The 18,548-nt window shown below is 38.6% G+C and overlaps 1 protein-coding gene across 4 annotated transcripts in view; it reads left to right on the top strand.

Annotated features, from left to right (window-relative positions):
• VLDLR (very low density lipoprotein receptor) overlaps window positions 1-7,870 on the top strand; it is a 39,712-nt gene extending 31,842 nt beyond the window's left edge. For 2 of the 4 annotated variants that reach the window (XM_070742604.1, XM_070742605.1), the window contains exons 12-19: window positions 254-372; window positions 780-919; window positions 1,457-1,598; window positions 2,913-3,062; window positions 3,844-3,921; window positions 5,134-5,214; window positions 5,643-5,812; window positions 7,272-7,870. In XM_070742604.1, coding sequence (XP_070598705.1) covers window positions 254-372; window positions 780-919; window positions 1,457-1,598; window positions 2,913-3,062; window positions 3,844-3,921; window positions 5,134-5,214; window positions 5,643-5,812; window positions 7,272-7,307 — 916 coding nt within the window. In that variant the 3' untranslated portion in view covers window positions 7,308-7,870. The remainder of the gene's footprint in view (window positions 1-253; window positions 373-779; window positions 920-1,456; window positions 1,599-2,912; window positions 3,063-3,843; window positions 3,922-5,133; window positions 5,215-5,642; window positions 5,813-7,271) is intronic. The other 2 variants (XM_070742606.1, XM_070742607.1) reach the window with 1 other exon arrangement.
• The last annotated feature ends 10,678 nt before the right edge of the window (window positions 7,871-18,548 follow it).

Genomic DNA, 18,548 nt, shown 5'->3' with positions numbered 1-18,548 from the left:
ATGCACCAACACAATAGAAAATCTTAGAAGAAGTGAACTTTGTCATTCAGATTCTATAAGTAATATTTGAGCCCTAAGGATAAATAATATATTGGAGGGGGGAGGTCCAATATTCTGGCAAGGTAGCCCAAATTTAAGGTCAAAACTTAAGGTTCCGTTGAAGAAGAAACATGTTTGAAAGGAGACGGTAGAAATAAAATAACTGTCTCACAAGAGTAGACTTATGACAGCTCTTACCTGGTTTCTCTTACAGCTTCATGTATTGGTCTGATTGGGGTGAACCAGCCAAAATTGAGAAAGCAGGGATGAATGGACTTGACAGGCAGCAACTTGTGACAACAGATATTGAAAGGCCCAGTGGGATTGCACTAGGTATATTAATGTTATTCATACCACATTGGAATTCCTTTCTTAAGGAATTCTTGGAATTACTGGTTAAATTAGACTAGTATATTAAGGGTTGGAGACCTTCTGCAATGAAATTCCATGTTAAAATGTTCTCTTTCCTTCCCACCCAAAATATCACTAATACCCAGCTTGGTGGTATTGACCTACCTATATCTTAGCTTCTGAATGGCCATGTCCATCATCATCTGGCTGTGATAAAAATTCTTTCAATCACTGTTTGTCCATGGCTTTTATTTACCCATTGTGTAATCAGGGATGCTACTTCATAACTTCCCTAGACCTCCAGGTTTAAAGAGAACTGAAACAAGTAGGGAAGTTCTTGTCAAATCATGGCTCTTCTGCCCTAATTACTGACATGTGTTTTTGTTTAGATCATGTAAAAAATCGTGTTTACTGGGTTGACTCCAAACTGCATAAGCTTTCCAGTGTGGATATAAATGGACAAGACCGCAGGATTATATTTTCATCCCACGAATTTCTTGCTCATCCTCTTAGTTTGACAATATTTGAGGTAACAATCAAAGTTTGCAGACCTGTATTTTGAGAGATTGCAATACGATATGGAAGGAGTAATTTACTAGCCTCTAGTTCTTTTGAGGAGTGGGGAAATTGCATTGCTAAAATTTAATAGACACATAAAATCCTGGCATCATAATTTTACTTTCTTTTTTCACATAAGAATTTCAAGGAACAGAAGTGGGAGAAGCTGGACTTAGTATAGCTATTTTTCTTTTAAACGCACAAACACACAAAAATAGCCGCCTGCCATGTCTCTTTTTATGATATTACTGCTGTATTTCCTGCAACCTTTAAGATTGGTCTGGGTGGAGCAGGAAATAAAGTATGGGAGACAAAGTATGCCCCATGTCACAAAAAGGTAGCATAATGTATAAGGAAGAAAGATGAGTTCATTTGGAAGAGGTTTCTTTCTTTAACCTATAACTTGTACTAATGAAATGCATGCTCTTTAGTGTACATTCCACTACTAAAATATGAGGAAGTTAAAAAATAATCCTTCAGTTTAAAATAATCACTCTTTTCTTCCTAGGACACGGTTTACTGGACAGACTGGGAAAACGAAGCTGTGTACAGCGCCAACAAATTTACAGGATCTGAGCTACAAACAGTAGTAAACAATCTTTATGATGCTCGTGATATCATTGTGTATCATGAACTTGTTCAGCAGTCAGGTAATAGCAGCGGGAGGTAGGAGTAAAATTCCAAGCAAAAACTCTGAGTTCTCAACTACAGGTGGGAGGGAAAACACAGTACAGGTAGTTCTCCACTTAACGACAATAGCTGAGCCCGGAATTATGGTTGTAAATCATGTCTGTCATTAGGTAGATCACCAGTGTGTGCTCCTGATTTTATGACACTTTTATGGTGATCCTAAAGCAAATGCCACAATTTTTAAGTGATTCCATTGTCCTCAACCAGGTTTTTTTTGCTAGAAACCAGAAGTAAACTCCTAGTTTTCAACAAAAATAAAATAAAATAAATCAAGGTCACATTACTGCAGGATGAAGCAAACAGCCATAAATGTGATCACGTGACTTGGGTGGCCATTAGAAGTTCAATTCCAAATCATAAGTAGTCCCGGAAGTCTGTTGTAATGTTGATTGCTAAGCAACCAATCATAAGTCAACAATGGTCTGTATTGTTTAGGCCTCCCTGAGGAGAAAACTTTTGGATGATTTCAATCACTCAATTCCCTTTGACTTCAAATCATAATTTCAAAGTGCCTTGCAAATGCCATTTAATGTTAAAAGTAGAAATAGTGCCTTTAGGTGGGTAACTTTGGCAACTTATTTATTTGTTTGTTTGTTTGTTTGTCCAATACACAATACATATGGAAGAGAATAGACATGTAGTAATATATATAAAGAAAAGGATAGAAGAAAAGATATAAAAATAGAGGAGAAGATATATGAAAGGAAGAAAAGATATATGAGATAAAGGAGAGACAATTGGACAGGGGACGAAAGGCACACTGGTGCACTTATGCACGCCCCTTACTGACCTCTTAGGAACCTGGAGAGGTCAATCGTGGATAGTCTAAGGGAGAAATGTTGGGGGTTAGGGGTTGACGCTACTGAGTCCGGTAATGAGTTCCATGCTTCAATAACTCGATTGCTAAAGTCATATTTTTTACAGTCAAGTTTAGAGCGGTTAATATTAAGTTTGAATCTGTTGCGTGCTCTTGTGTTGTTGCGGTTGAAGCTGAAGTAGTCATTGACAGGCAGGATGTTAACTTAAATTCCATTGGTCACAAATTTGCCATATTTTTCCCCCTCCACTTTATAACAAAGTTTGGGTAACTCACCTTGAGCACTTGATGTCCTGGAAGTGGGCAGGGGGTAGGGCATTCCTGTAGTGCCTTTGTAATCTGAAGTGGAAAGCCAAGTAATTGTTTCAAGTAGTAAGTAGGCCTCCGCCTTTGTTGCTTTGTTAGAAATTGTGGCCCATCCTAGGAGACCTATGTTTGAAAACACTTCCATCCACAGGGAAAAACTGGTGCGAAGACGAGAACATGACAAACGGAGGCTGCGAATACCTTTGCCTGCCTGCACCCCAGATAAACAGTCGTTCCCCAAAGTATACTTGCATGTGCCCCGATGGAGATGCCCTGCAAGACAATGGCTTGAAATGCAAAGGTATAGTCTGTGACTCTCTTTGTCGTTGTGTTGGAAGCGCTTCCGTCCTGCCATCTCATGCATACAACTCTTGCTAAAGTATTAGGCTTAGCCATTAAACAGCATCACAACTGCTTGGCTTCTGCATTCCATGGATACTGCATGCTGTGTAGAACATTAAATCTGAACATTAACCTGATTTAATTATCAGCCATGATGTACCTGGATACAAGCCTTAAAAAGCTTCTCTGCCAGAGGCTCATAAACTCCTTGCCTCAAACTCTGATTGGCAATCGTATAATTGTAATCTATAAAGAGGCAAGATGTTTTGAATAATCAAATTCTAGGTAAACACTAATCCAGGGTCTTGGATTGCATAATTGCAGATAGCATTCTGATTTTAATATAAAAGCACAACAATATGCAAGTCAGCTATGGCACGCTAAGGACACTGTGTTTTGTGTGCTAGTGGTGATAGATTTGCATCTTGATTCGAACAAACATACGGTAACCTTTGAATTGAGTAGATCTTTCTATTCTGTTGAATTGAAACTGCAATCCTTGCTTTGTTTTCTGCGATGATTCTGCTTACTGAACTGGCTAAGAAGTAATTCCCAGCATTATGATCCTTGCCTGTTGGCTACATCTTCATAGCACAATAACTCTAACACCTTTCAGGGCCAGATTAACTAAGCCTGCATGACCATATTCATCTGCTGTGGGTATTCCACTTCCATCCCCAAAATGGGGAAATGAAAAAGAGCCAATGCAGAGCTTCAAAGTTACCGATCTGTAATTTCAGGTACAGGAATTGCTGTGGCTTTCACTGAGGCAAAAGAGAGCAGCAGAACAGACAAACCACCTGGACCACTTTCTGGAGGTATTGGTCCTGATCCAAGGCAGTTCAAAAATAGTTGGTGGTAAAGCAGGATAAATTAACTCAAAAGCTTTGGCCTGGAAAGCAGGAATGAGCAGCTGTTAGTCTTGCTGGGATTATTTCAAGGAATGTGGAGCTAGACGGATTTGTCTTGATTTGGCAAACCATTTAAGTTCTTAAAGAATACTTAGCGAAACTTTTGATAAAGTTGTACCTTAAGCCTTGTTTGCTGCAGTGTTCTTCACTGCCTAGGTAAAACATTAAAAGCAGCTAGTTTAAAAGAAAACATTTTAGCAATCCAAAAAGAACAAAAAGCAGGAGGGGAAAAAATAAATTCTAAACTCCTGCAGAAAAAGACCCCTAGTTAGCACCAATAGTATTTTTTTAACTAAAGCAGATCAATTTCAGTAGGAAGTTTGAATTCTTGGAAGCAAATTTGCTTCTAGTTAGACTTCTTTCAGCCATGGGATGTGGAACAGTGCTTGGCTATAGTCTTTGTAAGGAGTTGAGCAGCTTTATGGTCCTAAGTATTTGATCCTTCAGATTTAAAAGCAAAACCCAACTTAAACTGTGAAACAAATGGGCAGTGAAGCTGTTGAATTACCTGTACACAGTTCAGGTAGAGCGGCTAGGATTCTGCAAGTCATATAATAGCTATGTGGGCACTCCAAGTTCTGATAATCCAAAAACAAGGCTGGGTCCAAAATAATTTCAGGGTGAAACATAAGATGACCCTTCAATCATGTCAAAGGTTCATTACTTACTGCTGAGACTAGAATATCCAATTTCATATTATCTGGGTTTTCAGTCCTTTTAACAGTATTTGTGGATGCTCATTGGGTGGAGCTTAGCTGTCCTGCAGTGTCCATCCATCTGTGTTGGTCCAATCTGTTCTTGTTATAGCAAGGAAGATTATTATTATTATTAATTATTTATTAGATTTGTATGCCGCCCCTCTCCAAGGACTCCGAGGAGATGGTCATGTCAGAAGAGTGATGAAATATTTTTGAACAGATAATGAAGTGATTGTGAACTGAGCAGAAATTGCTGATGTACAGCTGATATAAATCAAGGCCATTTCCTGAATTATGTAGTTTCTTTACTGGGCAATGCCATGTTCTAGATAGCAAACTTGATCAGACTATCCATAATGATAAATATATTGCATTGTCAATTGTACATTGTAAGTGAATTGTAATTGTTTTCTTTCCTTAGGTCAAAACCAGAGCAGTCCAGTAACAGAAGAGCTGGCTTCCTCCAGAAGTACGTCAGCAGCATGGGCTATTCTTCCCATCTGTAAGTATGAGGTGGTGCTCTGAAATCAGGAGAAAACAACATTTTTAGCATGTTTTGGGGTTTTTTTTAATACCTCTGCCATGTTTGGGATATAAAATTACTTTGGAAGAAAACAATATGTAGAGGTAGAGGGAAGGTCCTGGTGGCCAGAGACCCTAAATAGTGTTAGAAGAAACCACATCTAGATCCTGACTTAGTAGTGATGCCCAATGGATAGAGCCCCCCCCCCCCTCTCCCTTTCTCAGCCTCTTTTGATACTGGTGAAGATACTTGTGATTATTGTGAAGAAACAAAACAGAAGGAGAGGTCATGGTGAGATCCTTGAGGAAAAGGCATAATACAAGTAATGAGGTCTTAGTCTTTTAAGTGTTACGTAAAACAGAATAGGCATCCCAGCTGAATTTTTAAAATCTCACAATTTTTCATAGTACTATTAGTAACAGCAGCAGCAGGAGGCTTCTTCATGTGGCGCAACTGGCAACAGAAAAATATGAAAAGCATGAACTTTGATAATCCAGTGTATCTGAAAACCACAGAGGAGGATATTTCTATAGATATTGGAAGACACAGCGGTACAGTTGGGCACACATATCCAGCAGTAAGTGAACTCCTAATATTTTCCAAAATTCACTGATAGAGTTAAAACAGAAGATGATTCTACTTGGTACCCAAAATATAAAGAATGATTTTTGGAAAATCATGAAAAGCTTTTCACAGTTCTTATGGCATCTGAATGGGAATCCCAGCAACTGTGGTAGCCTGTATTTGTTCCAGGATATGAATTTTTAAAGATTAATCCAAATCTCAAATCCTGACACCTGGGATACATTGTCATGGAGAAGACCTATCTGTATGATCAGTAAGTGTCAAGAATGACTTGATAGCAAGGGTGGGATACTGCCCGGACTGGGAGGAGCATAGTGGGGTAGCGAAAATGGAGCTCCATCCCAGAGCAACCAATTTGCAATGAAAGACGTTGAAAGAAAATGCAGTGTGGTAGTAAAAATTTTGGTAGCCCCTCACTGCTTGATAGCCTGAAATCAGTCAATAAGTTTCATAATCTCAACCAGTTTTTGCCAAGAACTGCTTTTCAGTTGAAAGCTTTGGGGTACCTAATCAACACTTTTGGATTTTCATGTTTAAAGCTTAACATGGGCACTTGACGCGAAACTATCAGCTTTAGCAGTTATTTCCTCACTCCTTGGTTAAAAGGCTATATGAAATGTGTCAATGAGAACTGATGGCAAAGACAAGCTTGTGTTCATAGAGTTTGCAGGGGTGGGATGGAGGAGAGATTCCCAGTGGCATGGGCCACATTTCATATTTGGAAGAAAGTGAGCAGTTCTGGATAGGGATTTTTTCCCCCTGTGAATACATTGCAGCACTGAATGGTTCAGTCCATTTGTTAAGCCACCGTTGCCTTTAGAATCCAATTTTTATGTGCTTTTGTCTTCAAATGAAGGGATGGTACATTAGTGGAAAGCTTGGAGGTTTCAGGTTACCCTCAGCAATAAACATCTGCTGATCCCTAAACCTTACCTGCCTGAAATACTGGTGCATTCATCTCCGGGACTGCCTTCTGCCACACAAATCCAAGCGACCGATTAGGTCCCGATTAGGTCCCCACAAATCCAAGCGACCGATTAGGCCTTCCCCGGGTCCCGTCGACTAAACAATGTCGTTTGGTGGGTCCCAGGGTAAGAGCCTTCTCTGTGGCGGCCCCGACTCTCTGGAACCAGCTCCCCCCGGAGATTAGAACTGCCCCCACCCTCCTTGCCTTCCGTAAACTCCTTAAAACCCACCTTTGCCGCCAGGCATGGGGGAACTGAGATATCTCCCCCGGGCCTATACAATTTATGTATGGTATGTTTGTATATATGTCTGATTAATAATGGGTTTTTTAAAATGTTTTTAAATTATTAGATTTGTTATTAATTGTTCTATTGCTGTTGTGAGCCGCCCCGAGTCTACGGAGAGGGGCGGCATACAAATCAAATCAAATCAAATAAATAAATAAATAAATAAATAAATAAATAAATAACTTCTTTTCTCCACAGATATCAGTTGTAAGCACAGAAGATGATTTATCATGAATCTAGTCTACACTTGCATTTTACACTTTTGCATGGTAGCCAGAGAGTGGCTGAAGAGATCCTTAAGGAATGAAGGCACAGGTGGAACAAGTTCACACAAAAAAACACCAACCCCACTTTCATACAAAGTTATAAAGATCTGTGTTCACTATCAACTTTCAATGGTTCTTACTTACCTGTAACCCTTGAATAAACTAAGTATTCCCACCACTGGCTATGTATAAAGCACCTTCCAAGAAGCCATATTATAGTAAGTGCTTCAGAAGTACTAGCTGTAAATAATTGTACAGGCCCAATTGTAAATCATCCGGGGGATAGTTTATTAAGCACTTTGGAATAACATTTCAATGTAAATTATTGTATAATTTTTTTCAATGTTTGGAAAATGGCAATAGGAGAAAACGGGTTACTCAAGATTAATTGCCAAAAATTTGTAAACTAACTTTTGTATGAATTGTGAATTTGTCCTCCCTGAACCACCTACAGGGGTGTGCAGAGGACAACTGCTCTGTATCAGATATGACTGTAAATTTCAACACTGAAATGAAAGAGGCAAAACTCTGTATTATGACTTGACTCATTCTTCTTAAGATCGCTTGGTACATGGGTGGAACTTCAGTAGAGCTGATCTAAACAACAAGGCAAAACTAAACTCCATTCCCACAAAGGGCTCACATATGATACTTAAAACTCAGGTAGTAGATATAGCTTAACTTCTTAAAGAAAATGGCCTCCATATTACTAATCCAGTGAATCAGTCAACAAACCTTATTTATACAGTGGTATAAATGCTATTCGATTGCTTTGAAAAACATCTAATTTGGTACTCAATGCATTTTGACACAAAAATTATGTCCCAATATGCATCATTTGTTTGGTGCTCAACGCACAAGCTAGAACTTGTCATTTGTCTGCTGCCTTGTGACTCATTACATTATTCCATATGGGAAATATTTGGTACTCGTTTTTCCTCTACCAGAACTAATTAACAATGGATAGTAAGGTACATGGTAATGAGAAAAAGCGCTTGAAATCTTAACTTCAACAAACGTATTGTTAAGGGTGCCTATAAGGGATGCCCACTGTTGCATTTGATTCCAAATATAAAGATGTTCTGCTATTTAGCTTTACTAGATATGCTTTAGCTTTACTAGATAAATGGTCAAAGCAATGGAAACTGCAGTTTAATGTTTCCAAATGTAAAATAATGCACTTGGGGAAAAGGAATCCTCAATCTGAGTATTGCATTGGCAGTTCTGTGTTAGCAAAAACTTCAGAAGAGAAGGATTTAGGGGTAGTGATTTCTGACAGTCTCAAAATGGGTGAACAGTGTGGTCGGACAGTAGAAAAAGCAAGTAGGATGCTTGGCTGCATAGCTAGAGGTATAACAAGCAGGAAGAGGGAGATTGTGATCCCCTTATATAGAGCGCTGGTGAGACCATATTTGGAATACTGTGTTCAGTTCTGGAGACCTCACCTACAAAAAGATATTGACAAAATTGAACGGGTCCAAAGACGGGCTACAAGAATGGTGAAAGGTCTTAAGCATAAAACGTATCAGGAAAGACTTAATGAACTCAATCTGTATAGTCTGGAGGACAGAAGGAAAAGGGGGACATGATCAAAACATTTAAATATGTTAAAGGGTTAAATAAGGTTCAGGAGGGAAGTGTTTTTAATGGGAAAGTGAACACAAGAACAAGGGGACACAATCTGAAGTTAGTTGGTTAGTTAGATCAAAAGCAACATGAGAAAATATTATTTTACTGAAAGAGTAGTAGATCCTTGGAACAAACTTCCGGCAGACGTGGTTGGTAAATCCACAGTAACTGAATTTAAACCTGCGTGGGATAAACATATATCCATTGTAAGATAAAATACAGGAAATAGTGTAAGGGAAGACTAGATGGATCATGAGGTCTTTTTCTGCCGTCATTCTTCTATGTTTCTATGTTTCTATTTGGGCGATACAGAAATTTTTAGTGTACATGTTATCTGCCTGCTACTCTTTTTGACAAGTTAACACACAAAATTCACTTACAGGATTTTGTCTTATGAAAAACCTCAACAGGAAACTTACAATGTTTCCAGAAGGCAGGCAGACAACAAACATACTGAACACTTGAGCTCAGTTAATATTTTTGCACAAAGTTTCAAAGAACATAACTGAGCAAACAACCTCTGTAATAAAATACTGCAGTATAAACACGTTTATCTTGCTCCTATGTGTGAAAAGATAAGGTACTTGATAGTAGAAAAGAGACAAAAATCTCGTTATTTTTCCCTGGTGGTGTGTAAATATTTCCAGTCAAATCAATGCGGGGTTAATCCTGGGACATTGTGCCATGCATATAAGCGGATGCTTATATAAATTGGTTTAAGTACAGTATGAGAGTAGAGAGAAAAGGCATTGACAAATGCTCAAAGCAATAGTTTTCTCAGACCTGATGCTTTCTAGATCTTCAGCCATTCTGACTAACAGTCCCTTAGCACTGATGTTACTTAATCGGGTAATGAAATGTTTGCAAGAATACAACCAAGCTCCGAGAGCACTAAGGATCTTAACAGTCCCATGCTGACCATTGATGGAAACTGCATCTGATGGACATCAGAATGGGGGAATCACTCAAGGGGTGCTGCAGAAAAACATTTTCCAGCAGACACATCCAAGTGGCGCATAGGGAGATAATTGAAAAGTTTGTTTTGCTTTTCTGGTTCCAATTGCTAATACCCACATAATCTAAACCAGCCTCCATATATTTTTTCCCAGGGCTTTTTCCTTCATCTTTGATGGTATGTTGCAGAGCATCAATAACACAGGAGAAAATTTTTGATTTCCTTTCACATTTGAAACATTTCACCTTTAAAATTTAATATGGGCAATTAATTGTTCTCCAGGCATACTTATTTTTTATTTATTTATTCATTTGTCCAATACACAAATACATAGGAAGAAAAATAGACATGTAGTATTATACATAAGGGTAAAGTGAACTTAGAGAAGAGGATATATGAAAGAAAGAAAATATATATGATAAGTGAGAGAAAGGAAAGACAATTGGACGGGACGAAAGGCACACCAGTGCACTTATGTACGTCCCTTACTGGCCTCTTAGGAACCTGGAGAGGTCAATCGTGGATAGTCTAAGGGAGAAATGTTGGGGGTTAGGGGATGACACAATTGAGTCCGGTAATGAGTTCCACGCTTCGATAACTCGATTGTTGAAATCATATTTTTTACAGTCAAGTTTGGAGCGGTTTGTATTAAGTTTGAATCTGTTGCGTGCTCTTGTGTTGTTGTGGTTGAAGCTGAAGTAGTCATTGACCGGTAGGACGTTGCAGCATATGATCTTGTGGGCAATACTCAAATCGTGTTTTAGGCACCGTAGTTCTAGGGTTTCTAGGCCCAGGATTGTTAGTCTATTTTCGTAGGATATTCTGTTTCGAGTGGAGGAGTGAAGGGCTCTTCTGGTGAAATATCTTTGGACATTTTCAAGGGTGTTGATGTCTGAGATGTGGTATGGGTTCCAGACAGATGAGCAGTTTAGTGTTTTCAGTTGCGTTAAAATTTATAATTTTGTAAAAATTATTAAGGATTTCCACCTTGAGTTAGGCTATCCTTCCCTGGTATGTAACTCAGCGGTTTCCAACCTTGGCAACTTTAGGACTCGTAGATTTCAACTCCTTGGAATTCAGGTTGGAAGTCTCTGCCCTGTGCTCCCAGTTTCTTAACAACTTATATAATTGAGCATTTTTCTTCTATAAAATGTACATGGGAAAATACTGTACCTGTGGAATCTTTTGATTATATTGAATCTTTTTCATTTATATTGAATACTTACCTTAAATAATTGACTTTTGAGCCAAATAATAGATATTTTACCTTCCATTAATTGTTAATCAATTAACAACTGAAGTAACGTGCATGCCTTATTCACAAAAGTATTGAGTACTGGTAGTTATTCTCAAAAGTCGTATGCATAAATAGAAAATGCCATTCTATTGTGAAGCCTGCCTTGGTGAAGCTTGCAGTGTTTCAATTCCAATGAAAAATGGTATTTGTTTTAGGTCTGTAATTGAAAGGCGGGAGAGTGTGTATTCAGTCAACTGGGTTTATTCTGCAAAATGCCAGAAAAGTGTTTAAAGAGGGGAAGACGTTCCAGGATTGCAAATCAGATGCTCTCTGCCTGTCTTCCTCCTCTAGCATGGATTCTCTCCCTGAATGTAGTGTGCCATTAAAAAAAGTATACATGGGAAGTCAGACCATGTTCCCCAAATCTAATAGGTGACTAATATGTGCTTTGTGCCGATGCATCGGACCAGAATATCTCAGGGACCGCCTTCTGCCGCACAAATCCCAGTGACCAGTTAGATCCCACAGAGTTGCCCTTCTCTGGGTCCTGTTGACTAAACCATGTAGTTTGGCGGGACCCAGGGGAAGAGCCTTCCCTGTGGCGGCCCCGGCCCTCTGGAACCAGCTCCCTCCGGAGATTAGAATTGGCCCCACCCTCCTTGCCTTTCGTAAACTCCTTAAAACCCACCTCTGCTTATGCATGGTATGTGTGTATGTTTTTGCTTTTTAATAAGGGGTTTTAGTAACTTTTAAACTATTAGATTTGTATTCATTGTTTCATTGTTGTTGTGAGCCGCCCCGAGTCTGCAGAGAGGGGCAGCATACAAATCTAATAAATAATAATAATAATAATAATAATAATAATAATAATAATAATAATAATGCAATAGTAAGCAAGAATACAAGCCCCTTTTGGGATAGAAAACTACAGGCTTTTAAGCAACACGATGCTTAAAAGCTGTATAAAGCTTTTAATCCCGCATTTACTATTTTTATCAATAACTCAGGGTGATGACTATACCTAATGGTCCTTCCTCCTATTTTCCCCACAATAACCACCCTGTGATGTGGGTTGGGCTGATAGTGACTGGCTGGCTGTCGTACCTAAGGCGGAATTAGAACGCACCATCTCCTTTTGATTGGCCCAAAGTCCCTCAGCTGTCTTTCATGCCCAAAGTGGGACTAGAACTCCCATTTCTGAGAACAGCACAGAAGCAACTATCTGTTCCCAGCAATCAGATGATGTGACCCTGCAAATAGATGAGGCACCTTGCAAAGCAGGGTGGGACATGATCGAAACATTTAAATATGTTAAAGGGTTAAATAAAATTCAGGAGGGAAGTGTTTTTAATAGGAAAGTGAACACAAGAATAAGGGGACACAAACTGAAGTTAGTTGGGGGAAAGATCAAAAGCAATGTGAGAAAATATTATTTTACTGAAAGAGTAGTAGATCCTTGGAACAAACTTCCAGCAGACGTGGTTGGTAAATCCACAGTAACTGAATTTAAACATGCCTGGGATAAATATATATCAATTGTAAGATAAAATACAGAAAATAGTATAAGGGCAGACTAGATGGACCAAGAGGTCTTTTTCTGCCATCAGTCTTCTATGTTTCTATATGTGTGTGTATGTTTGGACAGCGGGGATGGATTTGCTAGCTTTGCAAATAAGAATCATGGAATGTGCTCAAGTTGTGTTCAAGTCTCCTTCTCTCCTTTTCATGAACAGAGCCCAGGTCATCCTTAACTTGGTTTTCAGTTTAAATCAACAATTGTGTGGACTGGGCTTAATCGAATCATAACTGTCTAAGCTTTATCACTTGCTGTTAGCTGCGTCAAGTCTTCAGTTGAATAAATAGGAACAGTGGGCAAGATACCTAGTAGAGCGTAGCATTCAGCTCTTTCTCCCTGGGTGAACTGACGCCTGCAGTAAATTCATTTCTCATCACAGGATGATCCAGATGGTATGTTCTAGGTGGATAGTTTCATTGGTCGTTCCAAAGGAAAGTCAGCTTGAAGGGTACAGAACCAACAGCGGAGATTTGACATATGTTTGTACCCTTCTAAGCTTCACACCATCCAGCCACAGGCAGGGGTACCTAGAATAAAGCAAAGGCTGCTAGAGAGAGTAAAACACGCACGTCTGAATTTAAGATTATTTTGGATTTAGCATGAGATTAAAAATCCGGGAGCCAGATCATTGACTTAACATTAACATAAAACCACAATGTTTCTGCATGGGGCAGCAGGATAAATGGATTTCTATCTTTCTCGCCATCTGTTTATTATTGTCACTAGACTAGTACTATCAGTCAGTGGTGTGTCCCAAAATACCTAAAGTACCTCATTTGTTAAATTTGTGGCTAAGGCCATTTCGGCAAAGTTGTGATGCAAAAGGAAGGTCAGGAAGAAACTATTATATCAATGCATTTTAATTGTGATTATATTTAATTATTATTATTATTATTATTATTATTATTATTTATTAGATTTGTATGCCGCCCCTCTCCGCAGACTCGGGGCGGCTCACAACAGTGATAAAAACAATACATGGTAACAAATCTAATAATTAAAATCTAAAATAACAGTTTTACATTAAAAAGTGTAAAAAGTAAAAGACCCCAATATATAAAAACATACACACAGTCACATCATACAAAAAACTACATAGGCAAGGGGAGATGTCTCAGTTCCCCCATGCCTGATGGCAGAGGTGGGTTTTAAGAAGTTTACGAAAGGCAAAGAGGGTGGAGGCAATCATAATCTCTGGGGGGAGCTGATTCCAGAGGATCGGAGCCACCACAGAGAAGGCTCTTCCCCTGGGTCCCACCAGACAACATTGTTTAGTCGACGGGACCTGGAGAAGACCAACTCTGTGGGACCTAACCGGCCGCTGGGATTCGTGCGGCAGAAGGCAGTCTCACAGATAACCTGGTCCGGTGCCATGAAGGGCTTTATAGGTCATAACCAACACTTTGAATTGTGACCGGAAACTGATCGGCAACCAATGCAGACTGCAGAGTGTTGGAGTGACATGGGCATACTTCGGGAAGCCCATGATTGCTCTCGCAGCTGCATTCTGCACGATTTGAAGTTTCCGAACACTCTTCAAAGGTAGCCCCATGTAGAGAGAGATTACTAGGGTTAAAATCATGCATTCTTTTCACGTTGATTTTATCGCTCAATTGTTGAGAATTCTACTTTGTACCTGTATGCTGCACAATCTAACCTTCTTTCTTTCCAATATAAAACTGCAAGTGTGCTCTAAAAGGGAGCATTTTAAAGTACCTAAAGTTTGGCAAAAAAAGCATTTTAATGAATGGAGTTGATTTCTTTATAATCTCCCCTTCCACAGGGGTCTCTGTACTTCTGTTCACTCACTTTCAGTTTTTACAACACCACAGTTTATATGGGGCTAAATGTAGAAACAGAAGCTCCATTTCTTGTGATTAACACTGACAGAAAAGCAGTTTTTCATTGCCATATCTTTCCTCCCCCACACTACTTCTGAGGTTTATAAACTCAGATTTGGGTATGATCTGCTGCTGTAAGATATCTTCTGTTTGTTCTTAGGCTTCGAATCAAATAAAATGCTTAGGGATGCTCTTGGAAGTGATCTGAGGGAATGCCGCATTGAACATTTGAATACTTAAAAAAAAAAATCTATTGTGAAAATCTAAACCACTTTAGAGAAAGTAAAGAGTTCTAGATTTCTGCAACCCATATAGTTTATATGGACCCACATGTGTGGGTTTATTGTTTTAAAGTTGTAATTCTAGATACACATGAGAAAAAGTATGCTTTTTTATTGGAACCCCCAACATCATTCACAGAGTATGTTAAATAATGTTTCAAACCTGAATTGTGTTTATGTTCCCTACTGAAAAATTAATTTCGGCATCCAAATCCATTGGTTGAGAGGAATATTGAAGGAATATTTTTTATTTAATTAGTTAAAAGCTTCCTTTTGTCATATTCACTCCTTTTTCATCAGTAGAGCTCCTTTACTGATTTTTCATTACCCTTCCTCAGTCTGTTCTTCCTGAGAAAGAAAATCAATAATGAAAATATTGAATAGCTTAGTTACTGCTTTTCTTTATATTCTCTTTACAACAAAAAAGCTACAAAAGATAGGGAAGATAAAAAATAATTAAATTCTTTATGGCAATGAAAACTGCTTAAGGTTGAAGTAATGATAATGTCCCAGTTGGGTTTAGCAGGAAACAATAAAGAGACAAAATCTTTAAACAGGAAGCTACTAATTAGAAATGCATGGGACCTTTGATAAATGACATTTGTAAATAACCATTATAAAGAAATCTTGGCTTGGAAATGCTTTGCAGGATAATGTTGTATTATGCCAAGTGTTGTTTGAAGTCACTGTTGTAATAATCAACAGACATGCTCTTGACAGTATAATTAGGGTGCAATTTATCATTCATTCAGTTTGGAACTTAACACAATATTAGGCATGACTGCTATACAGCTATAGATTACATTGTAATTACAGTAGTATATTTAGGGCTGATTTAAGGCCTGAGCTCAGCAGGAATATGTTACACAAATCATGATAACACACTGATCATTATTATTATTTCAATTAAATTAAATCACATTTTGGGAATAAAACATTTCAATGTACTGTATTTCCTTGTTGGCCTATCATTTACAGACTTTGATAGAAGCGATTATTTGCATCTCACGGTTGAACTGTCTGAGCTTGAGTGTTCCCTTGCAGACATTTCATTAACAAACTAGATAACAACATCAATGCTAGAAGGTCATAGAAACATAGAAGAATGACGGCAGAAAAAGACCTCATGGTCCATCTAGTCTGCCCTTATACTATTTCCTGTATTTTATCTTACAATGGATATATGTTTATCCCAGGCATGTTTAAATTCAGTTACTGTGGATTTACCAACCACATCTGCTGGAAGTTTGTTCCAAGGATCTACTACTCTTTCAGTAAAATAATATTTTCTCACGTTGCTTTTGATCTTTCCCCCAACTAACTTCAGATTGTGTCCCCTTGTTCTTGTGTTCACTTTCCTATTAAAAACACTTCCCTCCTGAACCTTATTTAACGCTTAAACATATTTAAATGTTTCGATCATGTCCCCCCTTTTCTTTCTGTCCTCCAGACTATACAGATTGAGTTCATTAAGTCTTTCCTGATACGTTTTATGCTTAAGACCTTCCACCATTCTTGTAGCCCGTCTTTGGACCCGTTCAATTTTGTCAATATCTTTTTGTAGGTGAGGTCTCCAGAACTGAACACAGTACTCCAAATGTGGTCTCACCAGCGCTCTATATAGCAGGATCACAATCTCCCTCTTCCTGCTTGTTATACCTCTAGCCAAGCATCCTACTTGCTTTTCCTACTGCCCGACCACATTGCTCACCCATTTTGAGACTGTCAGAAATCACTACCCCTAAATCCTTCTCTTCTGAAGTTTTTGCTAACACAGAACTGCCAATGCAGTTGTTCTTATTTTTATGTACTAGCTGCCACTATTGGTGAAGTGTATCTTGGTGGTTCCTTGATTAGGCAGTTGTTTACTGTTTGTTGGTCTGCGTTGGTAGTTTCTTCACTGGGATATTTGTTTACTTGATTTCTTGGTGCTGATCTCTGTTCATAAGAATTGCTGGTGAGGATGGTTTTTTATCTTTTTGCTTCGTCCTGGGCTTTTTATTTAACTCTTTTGAGCGGTATGTAGATTTTGTTTATCTCTATGTGCCTATTGATAGCCAATTTGTCTGAATGCCAGACTTCCAGAAATTCTTGAACTTGGCTTGATTCTAGGATATTCAGAGTTTCCCAGTTGAAACTACACTTGAAATTGCCACGTGCTTTTGTGAACATTTTCACAAATTTAGATAAATTCATTCCCTCCACTAATTTGGTTTGCCTACATCGATAATTAAATGTCTACAAGAAAACCACTAAGTTCAGAGCCCACTTGCGGGCTTGGCAAAGGTGGGATAGTTAGTTAACTGGAACATCCGAAATATTAAAGGTTCCTTGTCTAAACCCTCATTCAAGAAAGTTCATCCAGTAATTGAATAGCATGGGTAAGGAACAGCATTTCCCGTAAAAAGTAGTCGTCTAAATGAACTAGATAAATTAAAGGTTTAACACTTTAAGCGCAACAATCATTTAGATTCCTTTTATATTTGTGGCACATTTGCACTTTCGGATTTATCTAGGCCACGATGAGTGTGCAGCCCTGTGATACGATATGAATCTGTTCAATATTTTATCATCTCCCTCAAGTGCTGCTTATTTTTCCATCAGTCTCCCCTGGACAAAGAAGCAAGTCATTTTCAAGTATTTCGAGCAAGTGGATGTACTCTACCATTAGCTTAGAAGAGTGACTCATCCATTTCTGTAAGAAATCTTTTCTGGAGAGCTGGAAAATTAAAGGAGTGAACAGCTTGGTTGGGATTGCAGGGTAGAGAAAATTTGGCACATGTTGCCTCCCTGCCTTTTTACTAAATCCTACTGCATCTGTAGAAGGACCAAACTACATGACTGCCTTTTGCTGGCACTTCCCCCCCCCCCCAAGAGACCCTAAAATGCTCTCTCACTTGGCAGCTGACCCTGCAATCCCAACTGAGCTGTTCACTCCTTGAATTTTTGATTTGATTTGATTTGATTTGATTTGATTTGATTTGAATGCCGGCCCTCTCCGTAGACATATGGATGTCTATTTATTTGATAAATAATAGATGGATGGATGGATGGATGGATGGATGGATGATAGAGATAGAGACACATACTGTAAATGGTAAACATGATAGATGCTACACTAGAAAGATGAGTGAGAGAGAGAGAGAGATGAGAGATGAGACAGAGACAAAGAGAGATGGTAGATATATGCTACAGTAGATAGATGAGAGATAGAGATGGGAGAGAGAGTTAAGGTATGTACTAAATGCTTGAATTATCAAGGACATGCACAGAGGAAAACATGGGATTCCAGCAGATATCCAGGAGATATGAGTAATTACTCAGTCATATAAAAACAGATACATTAAAGTTCAATTAGTGTTTACTTTAGAAATAGCACAGTCAAGTTAAATAGTCTGGTCATACCCATTCAAATCAATCAATATCAATAATATTACAAGCCTGCCTTTGTCTTACATATCAAACATACATTACAGCTTACAAATACATCACGCTAACACAGAAGTTGCTACATCAGTCACAGTGAATCAGCAGAAAGAACAGAGAGAGAGAATTGTGCTTTCTGGCTCCCTCTTATGGCAATTTGCAACACTTAACTCTTAAAGCTATAGTACTTCAATACATGCAAGCATCCATTGTTAGTTTGTTTATATATTGCAAGCTCAACTGTTTTGTACATAGTACTAACAT

Source organism: Erythrolamprus reginae, chromosome 2 (assembly GCF_031021105.1).
Source record: "Erythrolamprus reginae isolate rEryReg1 chromosome 2, rEryReg1.hap1, whole genome shotgun sequence".
In the NCBI taxonomy this organism is placed as follows: domain Eukaryota; kingdom Metazoa; phylum Chordata; class Lepidosauria; order Squamata; family Dipsadidae; genus Erythrolamprus; species Erythrolamprus reginae.
This window is presented reverse-complemented; position numbering and strand designations above follow the sequence as displayed.